At 44.1% G+C, this 15,587-nt stretch overlaps 1 protein-coding gene across 1 annotated transcript in view; it reads right to left on the bottom strand.

The window, feature by feature from the left end:
• STXBP3 (syntaxin binding protein 3) overlaps window positions 1-15,587 on the bottom strand; it is a 37,041-nt gene that overhangs the window by 11,088 nt on the left and 10,366 nt on the right. The window contains exons 6-15 of the mRNA XM_066597158.1: window positions 13,510-13,610; window positions 13,272-13,420; window positions 13,059-13,149; window positions 11,400-11,524; window positions 9,801-9,905; window positions 8,046-8,103; window positions 7,076-7,141; window positions 5,207-5,287; window positions 3,838-3,976; window positions 2,643-2,749 (exon numbers count right to left, since the gene is read on the bottom strand). Coding sequence (XP_066453255.1) covers window positions 2,643-2,749; window positions 3,838-3,976; window positions 5,207-5,287; window positions 7,076-7,141; window positions 8,046-8,103; window positions 9,801-9,905; window positions 11,400-11,524; window positions 13,059-13,149; window positions 13,272-13,420; window positions 13,510-13,610 — 1,022 coding nt within the window. The remainder of the gene's footprint in view (window positions 1-2,642; window positions 2,750-3,837; window positions 3,977-5,206; window positions 5,288-7,075; window positions 7,142-8,045; window positions 8,104-9,800; window positions 9,906-11,399; window positions 11,525-13,058; window positions 13,150-13,271; window positions 13,421-13,509; window positions 13,611-15,587) is intronic.

Raw genomic sequence — 15,587 nt, 5'->3', positions numbered from 1 at the left:
TTTCTTGGAGAACCCACAGAGAAGACCCCTTGTCATACCAAGTAGGGCAAAGTAAAGATTGATTACGGTCATATACTAAATGTGATGCACTGTTAGAGGAGACAGCCCTGGGAAAACCTGGGAGAAGCCAGTACAGTCCACCTCCATGACTCAAAACTTCATGAACCTGGTGGCAGGATGATCGTCAGGAGGGCCCAGGCAGTGGACCCCCACCAATATACTACTAGGCCATCAATGGTCTGCAACCAGACAACCCCTTTAAAAGAAACTCTCCGAAACCCTCAGTTGAATTTCCGTCATGAAAATGAAAAGTATACAAGCTATAAGGTAAGCTACAGCTTAAAGGAGTTGTCCAACGCATATACATATACAACTAATTTTATATTATATATATATATATTTTTTTGGGGCTCCTCGTGCCCATAACTATGTAAAAACAATATACTCACTGTTGCGAGGTAGTGCTGTTTAAACTGTGACATCACTGGGTCTTCTTGACTGGTAGCATCCCATAAACCTGTCAAATGGGCCTCTAAGTGAAAAGCCCTGGCAGGGCTGCCTGCTGGAACATGATGTTACAGGGCTTTTACTGGCTGCAGTGGTCACATGGGTAAACGACCCACAGGACCGTTGCGGACCAAATAAAAATCACCAGAGGACCAGAAAGGCGTCAGGAAAGCAGCACAGCAGCAAACCGGTGAGTATATGGGTTTTTTTTTTCTTTTATTTACATGTAGTTCCCCCTACTGTCACCCATTAGGTTTATATTCCCTTTAATGCTGGATGCAAAATAAAGCACTACAAAGCATGTACAACATCAACATAATACAACATGGTAATGGACATTTACCCTTCACAACTGGATACAGGAAGTGACAAACTAAAGAAAGTGGTCGGCATGCAACTGCAATCTGACTGCATGCGACAAACTTGTCAATAATGAGAATGGTCCTAATGTTACAGTTTTGTGGCATGAAATAACTTAAAAAGAATAGTGTAGAAATAAATGGGCACATAAAGGTTACAAGATGGTCTATATGTTGATGGCTGAGTGCCCAGACCTAGAAATGTACCCAACTGTTAATGTAACAGGGCCCACAAATGTATGGTAAATACTTGAAATTAAAAAATATATAAAAATCTAATAGTGAAACATATAGTGTATTTATAACTGACCTGGATCCCCATAATAGACAGTCTTAAAAGGAATAAAGAAAAGTTAGTTCAAGGAGCAGGAATCAAGGACAGACTTTTAAAAAGAAGTTGTCCATGGCAACTACAGCCGCGACGCAGGCGGTGTGAGCAAAGATCACAATGTAGCCCTGCGATCTTACAATAGAACAGAACTCAATGCTGTCATGTTGCGACTCACAAGTTGTGGTGACTGCGACCCACAGGGTTGGGTTCTTTGCGATCTGTGGAATGCATTTGTGGTAACTTGCATTAAGATCGCAGGGCTGCGCTGTGATCATTAACGGCATGATCCGTGCTGCAGCCAACGTCGCTGTGTTGCCTTGGCCTTAAAGGGGTTATCCAAGCTTAAAAACAACATTTTTAACCAGCTGGCCATGCTTTAAAATAACAAAAGACATTATACTCCTCTGTCTTGTCCCCTAGGGAATGCATGTATCAACTTCCACAACAATTCCGGTCCCTGAGACAGCGAAAGTCAAGTGAACGCTACAGCCAATCAGAGGGCGCAGCATCACCACCCAATTGCCTGGCATCAGCACTCACATTCTGGGTGCTATGAGGTCAGGGGTTTGGGACGGTGACACTGCAGCGGTTGGCTGAGTTCTGCTGCTGGTAGAAACTGGGATCATTGTGGAAACACGGTGGAGGAGACAGGCGAGTACAATATCGCATGATAAGTAGAACAGCTATTAACAACACGCAGGACAAATTGCAATTAAGGAAGGTCATTTGCTTTTATTCTCTATAAAGTTACAAGGAAAACTAGTTAAAGGGAACCTGTCAGTAGATGATGTCCTATTTACATATAAGAAGAGACATCTAGATCAAAGCAGAGCTGGATGGGAAGAGGCTGGAGGGGAGCCGCTCAGTGGACACTTCTCCCCATACCACACATTATAAAACTATGGGGGAATTTACCAAGCTCGGCATTTCCTGTGTTGGCCTTAGCAAGATTTCCCCCAGCACACGGAGCGCTGAATGCATGAGGAGGTGCAAGCCCCGACACCTTCATGCACTTTAACAGAAACGGATGCCGATCCTGACCCGCTGTACATTTCTGGCATTATATACTCCCATTTGTGACATAAAATATGTGACATAAATGTCAGGCTGGGCGGCCACACTCCCTTCCAATATGCCCTGCTCACTTTTTGAAAAAGTGTCAGGAATGATGCAAAAGTAAGAAAGATTTCAAAATTTTTGCACAAGCAGGCCTTGCACAAAAATTTGCAACTTTTCTATGTCAATATTCTGGCGTGACCCGTCAGTAAATATCTCCCTAGGTTTTTCTCTGAAATGTCGCAGGGGTTCAGAGTTAAACATGTCTTTGTAACGAGGGAGTCTGTTAGAATTTCACGTTGCTCATGCTTAGGACAGCAGGAATCTACTGACAGGTTCTCTTTACAAGTAGATATTGGAGTTGCTATGATTATCCACCAGTGTCTTACCTTAGGAACTACTGGAACTCCGATGTATTTCCAGTTTTTCAGCACATCTCCATCACTCTCAATCTTGGCATGTTGAATAAGTCGGTCCAAGTTCTCCTGAGTTGTTCCTTCAGATGGAGAAACATTTTAAATCAACAAGACAAGTAAAAATGGATCTTACATAACAGCAAATACAAAACCCTTTTAAAACACTGAACAGTAACGACCGAGTCATTGTTTTCGAGATCACTGAGACCGTCTGCTATGACACCTGAATGGCACCCCATCGATCTTTCGCAGCGGTGCCTTGCAGGACATGTAAATCCTGGAGCGGGCTCAGCTCCCAAGCCCACTGTATACGGCTATCTATGTCCTAACTTGCTCAGAGTACATGAGTTTAGAATGAATAAAGCCGTGTGTTGGGAAAGGGCTAACATGCATGTATGTGTACGCACAGCCCCAAGGTCCGCTTTTTGTAGATAATTTAAAAAAGGGGGTGGGGGGGTGGGGGGTGGGGGGTAAAATACTTGCAGCTGTAAGTCTGCAATGTCTCTATACAACCATTAGAGAATACGAGACAGCTAATACTAAACTATTAGTCCTAGGGCATAGAATGTCAAAAAAAAAAAAAAAAAGAAAAAGAGAAAATGATATTTCCAGAATTATTTTGTAGAATTAAAGGGATATTTTGGTGATGGAGCAAAATTTTCAAAACCTCCCAAATGTTTCCACTTATTGCCATTATTCCAAAGCTGCATCTAGATTGTCAGACTGAACTCCAGTATCTTTTTTGCCGACCTGCGCCAATGCTGTGTTCCAGGCAGCTTCAGATTTCCGCACTGTTATTTAAAATGACCACCAGAGAGTTTAAAAACTACAGCTCCCACAATGCCCCACTGCCAGTTACGGACGAGCGCTCATTCATGACTGTACAATCTGCGTAGTCATTGCAGAATGTGAAGGCACGGGGCATGCCTGACCAGTAAACCAGAAGAGCCTACAGGACGTAACCACTGGATACCAATGGAGGATTAAGTCGAGGGTTAGTAAAGCAATATCTTTGCAGCTTTGTAAGACAAGTCATAACATTACATTGCAAAATGACACGTTATCTTATGAAGCATATACGAATCTCCTGTATACCCCTGCAATATCATGCATATAACACAGTATGTTGGACACTTTCATTGAGCCACACTTTGGCTCCGTCACTCACCATTTTCCACAAAGATGTACAGAAGAATAGCTCTTATTTTATCATAATTATCATAGTCCTTGTTGAGTAATACTGGCAGCAGCACCCGCATGTGTTCCTTCACCTTCTGCCCATCGGCATCGGTGCCCAACGCAAGGTCCTAAAAGTAGAGTTCTAACATAAGTCACAGTATAATGTAGCCACTACTTCATCATATACAGATCTAGTTCCTCATACTTGTACTGTACATCAGGCTCTATTAAAGTCTGCATTTGACACCAATAAAATGGCCATTTTAAAAAGATACATAATAATCACACAAATACCACTGAAGTTAACAGCATCGAAGTGGTTAAAAAGCCTGGTTCTGTTTGATGGCTGCTGCTGCAGTGAGATGTACTCCCGCCTTGATTATTGCAACTCATTGCTGATCGGCCTCCCCTGCTCCAGACTCTACCCCCTCCAATCCATCCTGAACGCGGCAGCCAGGCTCATCTTCCTGTCCAACTGCCACTCAGACGCCTCTGCCCTGTGCCAGTCACTGCACTGGCTGCCCGTTAAATAGAGAATTCAATTTAAACTCGCTACCTTCATCCATAAAGCCCTCCACAGCGCAGCGCCCCCCTATATTGCCTCCCTCATCTCAATCCATCACCCAGCCCGGGCTCTCCGCTCTGCTAACGAAACCAGACTGAGTGCCCCTTTAATTGAAAACTGTCATACCCGGCCTCCAAGACTTCTCCAGAGCAGCACCAGTCCTCTGGAACGCACTACCAAAGGCTACCCGGGCAATCCAGGACTCGCAGAACTTCAGGCGTGCTCTAAAAACAAACCTCTTCATGGAGACATGCCACATCCCCTAAACCAAACCCCTCTGTACTCCGCCTGATAACATGCTCCCTGACCTATTGACTGCAATCCCTGCTAGCCATCAACTGCCCCTGCAGTCATACCGATTCTGCCGTCACACGGCTAAATGTCTGACCATTGTCTATGTGTATAGCATCCATCACTCTCCACCTCGCCATACCGTGCACATCTCCAGCCCCTTTACCTTCTGTATCACCCCATTACTTGTAATATGTAAGCTCGTTGGAGCCCCTCACCCCTATTGTTTCCATCAACTGATAACTACATGTTAACCGTGGTTCTAAAATTTGTGTACTTTTGTCTTTCTGTATTCCCCGTCTTTGAAAGCGCTACGGAATATATTGGCGCTATACAAATAAAGATTATTATTGTTACTACTACTACTACAAAGGTATATTACCAATTCATTTACAGCAGTCTGCAGGGAGGGACTCTCGCTTGTACCAAAATAGTACAGGAAGGAGTAAAGGTAAAAAAGCTGGACTATTTATTTAGTGTCAAACATTGAAGTTTCACTTACTTGCTCCACTTTGCAGAGCTTCTCCAGGGTCCCTTTGAACTTCCGCATGCAATCCTCAGCAAGATTAACATGTAAGGTTTGCTGAAAATTTAAATAAGTACTTTGATAGTTCATTACGGAGTACTTTAAATCCCCCAGCATAACAATTACTATCTATGAAACCAGCAGCACAATATCATAATAGCTGATAATGATACATTCTTGGGTATATAGACTTGTTCCCTCAAACATGAACACTGTATGGCCAATAATGTGTGGGCACAGCTATAGGAGCTCGTTGGAGCATCTTGTTCAACATCCCACCCTAAAACCATGTGTGTTAATATGGAGGTGAGCCCCTCTTACAGCTATAGTAGGTCTGGCTTGTCTACTTCATCCTGTTTGATGGGGCTCTTCACAGACCACTCAAGTTCCTCCACACCAAATTCATCAAACCATGTCTTTATTGACCGTGCTTTCTTACAGGGACACAGTATGCTGAACTAGAAAAGGGCTTTCCCCAAACAGTTGCCACATGGCTGAAAGCATAAAAATGGTCTAAAAGGTCTTTGTTTACTATAACAATACCCTTCATTAAAAATAGGGAGTCTAACGCAAAAATTAAAATACAGCCCCATATCATCATCCTTCCTCCACAAAATGTTATATTAGGCACTATGAATTCCGATAAGCAGCAATTTCCGGACATCCTCCACACCCCAATTTGTCCATTAGATGGGGAGATGCAATTCATCACTGCAGAGATCCCATTTTCACTGCTCTATAGTCCACTGGCAGTGTGGGTTACCACCTCCAGCTGGCACTATACATGGTGATCTAAGGGCTCCTGTCCAAGGGCGAGTTTTCATTGCGTAGTACGCATGCGATGTACGGCCAGGTGATACGTGGTGAATGGAGTCAATTAAAGTAAATGGACTTTCATTGATCCATTTACGCGAGTGTGTAAACGCTGCGTGTAGATACGTGCAAGAAATAGATTGAAGCATGCTCCAATTCTCGGCGTACCACGCAGCATAAGCCCTATTCATTTCTATGGGCAGCGTATGCAATGCTGTCCATATGCAATAAATTGCTTATGGGCGACTATTCATATGTAACCCTGCTGTGAAACAGAGCAGGGAATTAAAAAAATGTCCGTCACATTGCGCATAATTGCATGCATGAGATATGCAGTAACATGCAGTACCCTCGCTCCCCATACATGGTCTCTGTTGGCAGAGCTGGCATCACACAGACAGATAAAACACTGCAGGACACCCATACGCCCGTGGACATGAGCCCTAATGCTTATGTGGAGCTGATTGAACATGGAGACCGAGTTCATGAGGCTCCTGATGCACAGTTCCTGAGTCGACGTCACTTATGGGATAATTTTGAACTTTCCAGTGACCGATGCAATAGAGCGTAGGAGACCTTTATGCAGCCCACACGTCAGCACTCAGATGCCTGCTCTGCGAGTTTACATGGCCTACCACTTTGTGGCTAAGTGGTTATTGCTCTTAGATGCCTCCAGTCCACAATAATAGCACTTACAGTTGACCGGGGCAGATGATGTGATCAGATATTTCACAAGGTGTCTGGGGGCAGAAGGTGGCAGCCTATGATACTGCCATATTTAGTCACTGAGCTCTTTAGTAGAGCTCATACTACTAGTAAGGTTTGTCTCGGTGCTGGATTTTATCTACCCGTTTGCAATGAGCATGACAAACACCTGAACTCACATTAGGAGGGACGTCAACATACTTTTGGCCGCATTGTACCTGTAAATATCTCAGCTGCCATCAGTACTGTACCCAAATTGCCCAGTGTAAATACACATATGTGTTCGCTACATAACTTCAACTACATTTATATAAAATCACTTCTTACCTTGTCTACTTGTTTTCGGATATGAGGCATTTTTTTCATAAAGTTGGATAACCCGCTGATACTTAGCTGTTTAAAAAAAAAATTGAAACATTAATGGCATAATCATTTTTACATTTTGAGCATGCTCAGCGTGCAGAACAAATGCTCTGGCTGTTCATCATTGCCAGGAACATCTCTTGAGAACATTCTCAATACGCTTAGGTACAACCAATACCTGGCCCAGGCTCACGGAGGACAGCGTGACCGCGCCCAGGCTCACGGAGGACAGCGTGACCGCGCCCAGGCTCACGGAGGACAGCGTGACCGCGCCCAGGCTCACGGAGGACAGCGTGACCGCGCCCAGGCTCACGGAGGACAGCGTGACCGCGCCCAGGCTCACGGAGGACAGCGTGACCGCGCCCAGGCTCACGGAGGACAGCGTGACCGCGCCCAGGCTCACGGAGGACAGCGTGACCGCGCCCAGGCTCACGGAGGACAGCGTGACCGCGCCCAGGCTCACGGAGGACAGCGTGACCGCGCCCAGGCTCACGGAGGACAGCGTGACCGCGCCCAGGCTCACGGAGGACAGCGTGACCGCGCCCAGGCTCATGTATTTCCGCCATGTAACGTGAGCAGAATGGCTAGAAAAAACTATAATGCTTAGACAGATCAAAGGCAAAAGCCTTTGACCCGGATGCCAAAGAACACGATGGCTGATACCAGCATGGATATCAGACAACTGAAAGAAGCCGTGCAAAACCAAAAAACATGGAGGGAGTCTGCCTTTAGGGTCACTGAGGGTCGTGAACTACTAACAACAATGACTAATAATGTGCAAGTAGGACTGAGTGTAGGTAAAAACAGAGCTTTCGAATTACATGATAAGATATAAATTATCAGAACATCTGTAAGTCCCATTTTGCTTACAGTATCAATATTTCACATAAAGTACAACGCTTGAACACAATTCTAGGCATTCTCTATATATTACCTTTCCTTCTGCTTCCTTTTTACTGGAAGAAATTTCTTTGACAAGTTTGGGGATTTCCCTGTAAAACAAATATAAGGCATATTATCATTCATACAGACAGACGTGCCACCGCTGAAGACAATGACAGGTTTCCCTTAAAGGTGTTCACATCCTATAAGAACCATAAACTAGGTTATGGTGCTTCTAGGACAGGGAATGTGGAGTCTGGGGGTGTACACGGTGTCCATTTTATACTTACCCAAGCTTCACGTTCCGGCACTGCCGATGCTCAGTCTAATTTGCTTTTATTTCCCGATTGTAGTTTGTTTTTTTTATTCAATTTTCTGTACACGACTATGGGGGCAACCATCTAGGCTGAGCTGCATTTAACAGCATTTAGAGATAGGTTTTACACCAGTCTTATGGGCCATTCACACCATGGATAGAATCTGACCCATTGACGTCTATGGGGGACTGTTTTAGGCATACTCTTGCATATGCAGAGGTCACTGTGTCCATTATCTATTGGTAGATCCTGTGTTATCTGTATATAGGTTTGAACTTTCACTGTAATCCTGCCCATTTTAATAGATGACTGCTAAAAAGTTCTTTCTACAAAACAGGAAATGTTAGACTAGTATTATGCATAGCGGTCAGTGTGAAAAATGCACAATTAAAAAAAATGTAAAAAAACAAACATTAAAAATAAACATTTTTTAAAGAATTTTGGGCGATTTTATTTTTTTAAACATGAATATTGGATTTATACACTAGGTCATTTTCTGATGGCACATTCCCTTTAAGGCTTTGTTCACATTTGAATTTTTAGAGGCTTCAGTCAAGTTCAAGGGTTCTAGTATTTTTTGATATCATTATTAGTGCAGTCCGATGTATTACTGAAACCCCAAAGTAAACCTGTCAGTCAAGTCAGACTGCCAAGATACATTTAAAAACAGATCAGGCACAGCTTGCATGACTCCACTGTAAATGACAGCCATGATGCTAATGTGATCAGAGCCATTCGAGAAGAATCTTGCTGTATGTGAACGCCAACGTCACCAGGACGCAGTGCAGGAACAGGACACCCGGTAAATATGATAACTCCCCGGAATCCCCGTTCCCTCATTTCTGAGCCCCATTACGTAGTTTATGGGCTCAAAGATGACAGCAAGTTCTTTTTAAAGCCCCATTCCCACAGCCGTGCCTGACTCCGCCAGCGGAATATCGCAGTGGAGGCCAACACGGCACCCCCGAAGGACCCCATAATTATCTCTCCGTATCTGCCGCGTGAGTCCCTGGCATGCAGGCGTGTGTCTCCGGCGAGCCGGTGCGCACTACAGCAAATGACGCACTGGCAGTGGGCGATGACGCGGCCAGCGGCGACACGTAATCACGTGATACTTCCACTGTGCTCACAGCGGAAGCATCGTGTGATGGATAGCTTCCATTGACTTTTCCCGCAACAATTAGAACATGCCGCATTTTCTTTCACGCTGCAGAATTCCACGGTGGAATTCAGCTGCATGAACATTGAAATGCAGGAAGCTATTAGGTTCAATAGACTCTATTAGCTGCAAAATAACGCCGCGGACTTCCGCCGCGTCAAACATGGCAGAAATCCATCCGTGGGCATTAGCTCTAAAGGGAACTGGTCTGGTCTATTAAAGCAACATATCTTTGGTAGGAAAACAGAAATCTGTACCAAAAATAGAGTTTTTCTTTAGTGGCAGAAATAGTACTTTTCTGTAGGTGTAGAGATCATAACATCGTACATACTCCAAGATATCAGCAATATGTCTGTGCCGAATTTTCACCCATAATTCATCGGACTCATCTAAACGTCCCTCCTTCTCTTTCACTGCAGCGTTGTCTGGTTTATACCTATCAGAAAACAGAAAATTATTTCAAATTTAGTCTTTTCCACCAGAACATGCAGGAGTCACGCGAGATTCAGGCTGCTGAAGACACTGTTGTGCAATGAGGACACAAGACATGCGATTAGATTCCTGAAGGGGTTGTGCCAAATTTTGAATATTATTTATTATAGGGCCGCATTCACATGGCAGACCCAGATTCCGCATGCAGAATCCAGCCCTAAACACGGCCAGCGACTCTGCGTACCTGTCATTCTCGGGCTTCTCTGTACTGCATGGCTCGCCGTTGGACGTGCCCACTGGGCACACACTCCTGCTGTTTCATTCCACTCTGTTAACTTTTTTTTTTTATATCACTCCTATCCTTGAAGTTAGTTTTTCTTACATTTAATAATTTGGTTGCAGTAAAAGATTTCTTATGTCTGTTCTTATGTCAAACCATAAACACTGGTGGTCGCTGGAACCCCAATTCTCTTGCACCTAAACCTCAGACTCCAGATCCCCATTAGTACATGCCAAATCTAATATGTTATCTCCTCTGGTTGATGACCTAACAAGCTGTTTTAGAGAGGGTTATTAAAGTGCCTATATCAAATTCCTGCTCCTGTGTGTAAATGCACTAAGGATACTCCTATCTACATCCAACATGTTGAAGTCACCCATTATTAGTCACCCAAGTCAGCCATAGTCTTATGGCTGCCTGCACACGGGCAGATTTGAATTGTGGAATCTGGATCGGGCGTCCGCCTCCAGATTCCGCAGGAAATACTGCCCATAGCATGCTATGGCTAAATGCGATTTCCTCTACATGATCTGAAATAGATTGCGATTTTTCGCTTGCGGAGAAGAAGTCACAGCATGTTGCGATTCTGTGCGGCTTCCGTGCGGACGGCTTCCATTAAAGTCAATGCAAGCTGTCCTCTCTGCGACTCTTCCGCAATCATCATTGCGTAAAAGTCGCGGGATCCGCAACATTGCCTAGCAACGGCGCGGCATAATCTGTACTGCACATGTGTGCCATCCGGCACATGCGTAGTACAGATTGTGAGGACTGCGGAGAGATACGCGGGGTCGCCGGCCAGGCACAGGGTCAGATCCCACTTGCAGAGTCCAACCTGGCCATGTGTAGGCGGCCTATCTCCCTTTATTTTTTTGGGGGGGTGGTGGGGGGTAATTTCATCAATGAACAAGTGATCATAATCCTCAGTTTGCCCTGGAGACCGATATAAGACACAAATTCTAATCATAGCTCATAGAGTTTTGGAAATTATAATATAAATATATATAAGAATATGGCTGGATACTGACCCCTCTACCCCCACACTGATAACTGTGATCCAGTTTTAGTATGCACCATTTAATACCCACCCTCTGCTTTCTATCACTGAGCCAGTTACTTACACATTTTTCCCAGACCAAGCATTATCATTGTAATTAATTTATGGTGCTTACAGCACATGACAGGTTCCCTTTAACAGGTGAGTGGTACTGAGGTACTTACTTGTAAACATCATCCTCAATAGGCAATGTATCATATATCATTGCTTGGAAAGTCAGTTCATGTAGCACTGTAGACACCGGATCGAATCCTCGGTCAAGTATAAGTAACTGAGACTGAGACTTTTCCTGGACGAGGAAAAAAAAAATGTATCAAGAAGCACATTTAGCTTGGACACAACACAACTGAAGCCTCAAAATATACTTTTTCTTGATTTTGTATGCAGGATCTCCAAAGGGCCATTACCACGTACTTTATTATTTTAAAAGGTGACACCATAATGATTCCAAAGACACTGAAGATGCACTTCAAGTGATATAACAAAAAAGCTACACTGGTTTAACCCTTTAATGACCAGCAAATTTTCTCTCAAATTGCCTCTCTGTATATGTACAAGTCACACATGCCTCAAGCGTCACACAACAGGTAGCAGAAAGAAAAGAGTGAAATTTTAAGTAATGGGCTTTCTTAAACAGGCTCTGTCATTACAAAAAAAAAAAAATCTATACTTACCTATTCCTCTCCAGATCTTCACCTCCCCGATCATCTCCTGGCTCCTGCAGTCTCCCGGGCCATGTTACCTCCAGCCTGCCGGATCCTCTTCTTCCTCTGACCAAGCGTACATTGCTGGCATTCTGCAGGTCAATGTACACACTAGTGGTGTAGCGTTCACTGCATAGCAGGGAATGCCGAGTCCTCGGCAGCCTGCTTTAGTGCGACTACACATGTGCGATGTCTCGCCGCCAGGGTTTCATATATTATATGAAACACTAGCGGGGAGATATCGCTCATGCGCGCTTAAGCAGGTTGCCAATGTTTAGGGAACACTACGTCACTCGAAGCGTTTCCTACCCTGCAGGAAGTGAAATGCAAGCTAGTGAATGCTCCAAAACAGGAAGAAATGGATGTGGGCTGCTGGAGGTGAGGGGACATGGGAGACTGCAGGAGCCAAAAGAAGATAGGAGAGTAGAAGATGTGGTAAGAAGACTTCTTGGGGAGGAATAGGAGTGTATTTTTTTTCTAAGGACAAAACCCCTTTTAAAGAAAGCACTTCGGGCAAAAAGGATACTGTATTTTGCCAAAAGTAGGGCCTGAGGCAGTTTTCACACGGCCAAGAAAAATTGTGCAATATAAACCGTCCTATCTTTGGGCATGCTCTCAATGGGCACGTGGCAGCACTGCACCCCATGCTAGGTGCACGAGGTGCCATGCGATGTTTTCCCATTGAAAACAATGGGAGAATCTCCACGATCCTGTACTCCAAGGTGGAGGATCGCTACTTCCCTGAAGTGGTGCAAAGCAGTTTTGATATAAAAACACCTCGCATCTGAGGGGATATTGTATGTTGGCGAGCGCGATATCGGGCCATGATTTACGGTCTGATATCGTACTTGCCCTTGTGAAATTGGCCTAAGGGGGCAGTACACGATCCCGGTAGTCTGTTGGGTGTTTGAATCTCTGCATCATGCACTGCGTATAACAGGTTTGCCTAAAATGGTACCTTAGTAGCATATTATATGGACATGTTGAATTATGAACCAACATTTGTTTGCACTTTTCTAATTTACATTTCCTGCACCCAATGTTCTAAGAAACAAACAAAAAAAATTAGAAATGTCAATGTTATACTATGTAAAATACGACAAATGTTATTTCCATTACCTTACACTGATTTCGTTCATCTGTCTGGTAATATTGGACAAGTTTTTCTTCCACCAAGTTGGCCAAGTCTTCAGCATTGTCCAGGGGTTCTCTGTAGACATGTATCATTGTGAAGAACCAATTACTTTATAGAATGCTGATGCTACAGGACATGAGGTGCTCAGTGTTCATACTTATACATTATCAGTGGGGAGATGGCTTTCCGGATGTTACCTTTTGTAGCGGACCCCGGGGTTCTCGTCCAGAGTTGCACACAGTGTTACTATCTGCTGAGCGATGGATTGCATCGCAGGTTCTTTATCCACAGACTTATCTGGACTATACAGCTGATGAAAAGCTTCAGGGACGTTCAGCAGAAACACCTGCGCAGAAGAAGAGCGTCATCTATACCGCTATGTACAATATAAACAAGGGGGTGAGAATGAGAATAAAGCTGACTCGAAGGAATTACCTGCGATTCTTTAGGGAAAAAGGAAATATTGACCTCCTTGCATCTTTTTATAGTTTTGGGCTGGCATGATTTTAGCTTGTCGAAAAGGTTGTTTGGACAGACTGAAAAATAGTTTGTGAATAAAAATTAGAAAACAGCAGCTTACAGAACGGATGGAGTCCATAGATAAAAACGACAAACCCATAAACAATAACATTATGGACACAAGGTGCTCAGTGGGTTAGTAGATAGAGCTCCTAAAACTATACTGCAAGTCTTCCTACAAATGGGCGAGCACGATATCGGGCCGTGAAACTCGGCCTGTTATTGCTTTTGCGAACGTGCTATTTACCCGTGGATGCGAGGAGTTTTTCTTTAAAAACGCCTCCCATCACTTCAGAAGAATGTGAAAAAATATCCAGGGTAAGAGAGGGGGGAGGGTGGCGGGGGGGGGGGGTGTCATATCCCAGAGACCCCCTTTCAAAGAGCAGGTAGTCAATCAAAATTAATGTGCTAATTCTTTAATATTCCAATTATAAGCTGGGGCAGAGAAGATGAAACGCTTGAGAGGTCCTCTGTACCCTGAAACGCTTTGCATAAACATCTATTGTTCTGGTTTCATCTTTCCTGCACCTGCCTATAATTGGATTATTAAAGAATTCGTACATTCATGTTGCCTGGCTACCTCTACTCCTTGATTGGGGGGTTTTGGGGACATGAGACCCCCCCTTCTCTTACCCTGGATATTTTTCCCTTCTCTTTATTACATCTTTATAAATGCGGGCTATTTTCTCACATTCTTCTGAAGAGATGGGAGTAGAGATGAGCGAGCATGCTCGGATAAGTCAGCTACTCGAGCGAGCCTCGCTCTTCTCGAGTAACTGCATTCTTGTCCGAGCGTGCTCGGGAGGGCGGCAGGGGTGAGCGGGGGGGGGGGGGGGGGGCGGCGGGGGGTAGAGAGAGAGAGAAAGATCTCTCACTCTCTCCCTGCCGCGCCCCCCCTCCCCCGAGCACGCTCGGACAAGAATGCAGTTACTCGAGAAGAGCGAGGCTCGCTTGAGTAACTGACTTATCTGGGCGTGCTCGCTCATCTCTAGATGGGAGGCATTTTTAAAGAAAAACTCCTCGTGTACACAGGTAAATCGCACGTTAAAAAACGCGATATTAGCCCGATAATTTTTCACACTTTTCTATTCTATTTCCTGAATGTCCAGTACGTTATTTGGTGTTCTACCAGACGCTCTACACCCTTGTGGGTGCATTGTTATACATAAGGATCGACAGTATCAACTGCTCTCTGGGACGGTGAGATCGGGGGAGCCGTGCAGGTGTAAAAGGCCCCAGGGCTGCCTTACCAGACTGTCTATCAAGCCATCCCCGTGGGGTGGCTTGATAGACTGCCTGTCAAAAAGCAGTATGACGTAATGCTATAGCATTTTGTCATAGTGCAGGAGTGATCAAAGCATCGCATGTTAATGTCCCCCAGGGGGACTTCAAAGTAATGTAAAAAAAAAATCAATAACGGTTTTTTTAATTGAAAAAAAAAAAAGTTGGTAAAAGTTTAAATCACCCCCTTTTGCCATATCTATTATTAAAATCTAAATCATACAATAAAAATATGTATTTTGTATCGCCATGTCCGATCTATCAAAGTAGCGCATTATTTTTCCCGCACGGTGAATGTCTGATAAAAAAAATAAAGAACACCAGAAATGCACATTATATGGTACTTTAAATAGCACCATTGAAAAATACAACTCGTCCCGCAAAAAACAAGCCCTCAAACAGCGACGTCAATGGATAAATAAAGGTGTTACGATTTTTTTGAAGGCGGGGGGGAGAGAAAAAAACGAAAATGGAAAAAGAAAAGGGGCCGAGTCATTAAGGTGTTAATGACTACAAACAGAGATCTTCAAATACTGTGATCTAGAAATTATCCAATGAAAAGTCTTTACTTGCTGCCTGCATCATTTTTTCCCTTTAATCTTTTAGTCCCCTTAGGGAACTTGAATGACCCTTTAGTTTCAGGACAAAATTCTGTCTTGGGACCAGAGGGGATATATTACCTGCAATTACTGATCTCTGTTTGCCCTCCAATT

The sequence above is a fragment of the Eleutherodactylus coqui genome, chromosome 3 (assembly GCF_035609145.1).
Source record: "Eleutherodactylus coqui strain aEleCoq1 chromosome 3, aEleCoq1.hap1, whole genome shotgun sequence".
NCBI classification, from domain to species: domain Eukaryota; kingdom Metazoa; phylum Chordata; class Amphibia; order Anura; family Eleutherodactylidae; genus Eleutherodactylus; species Eleutherodactylus coqui.
Note: the sequence above shows the minus strand (reverse complement) of the source record. Positions and strands in the feature narration are given on the sequence as shown.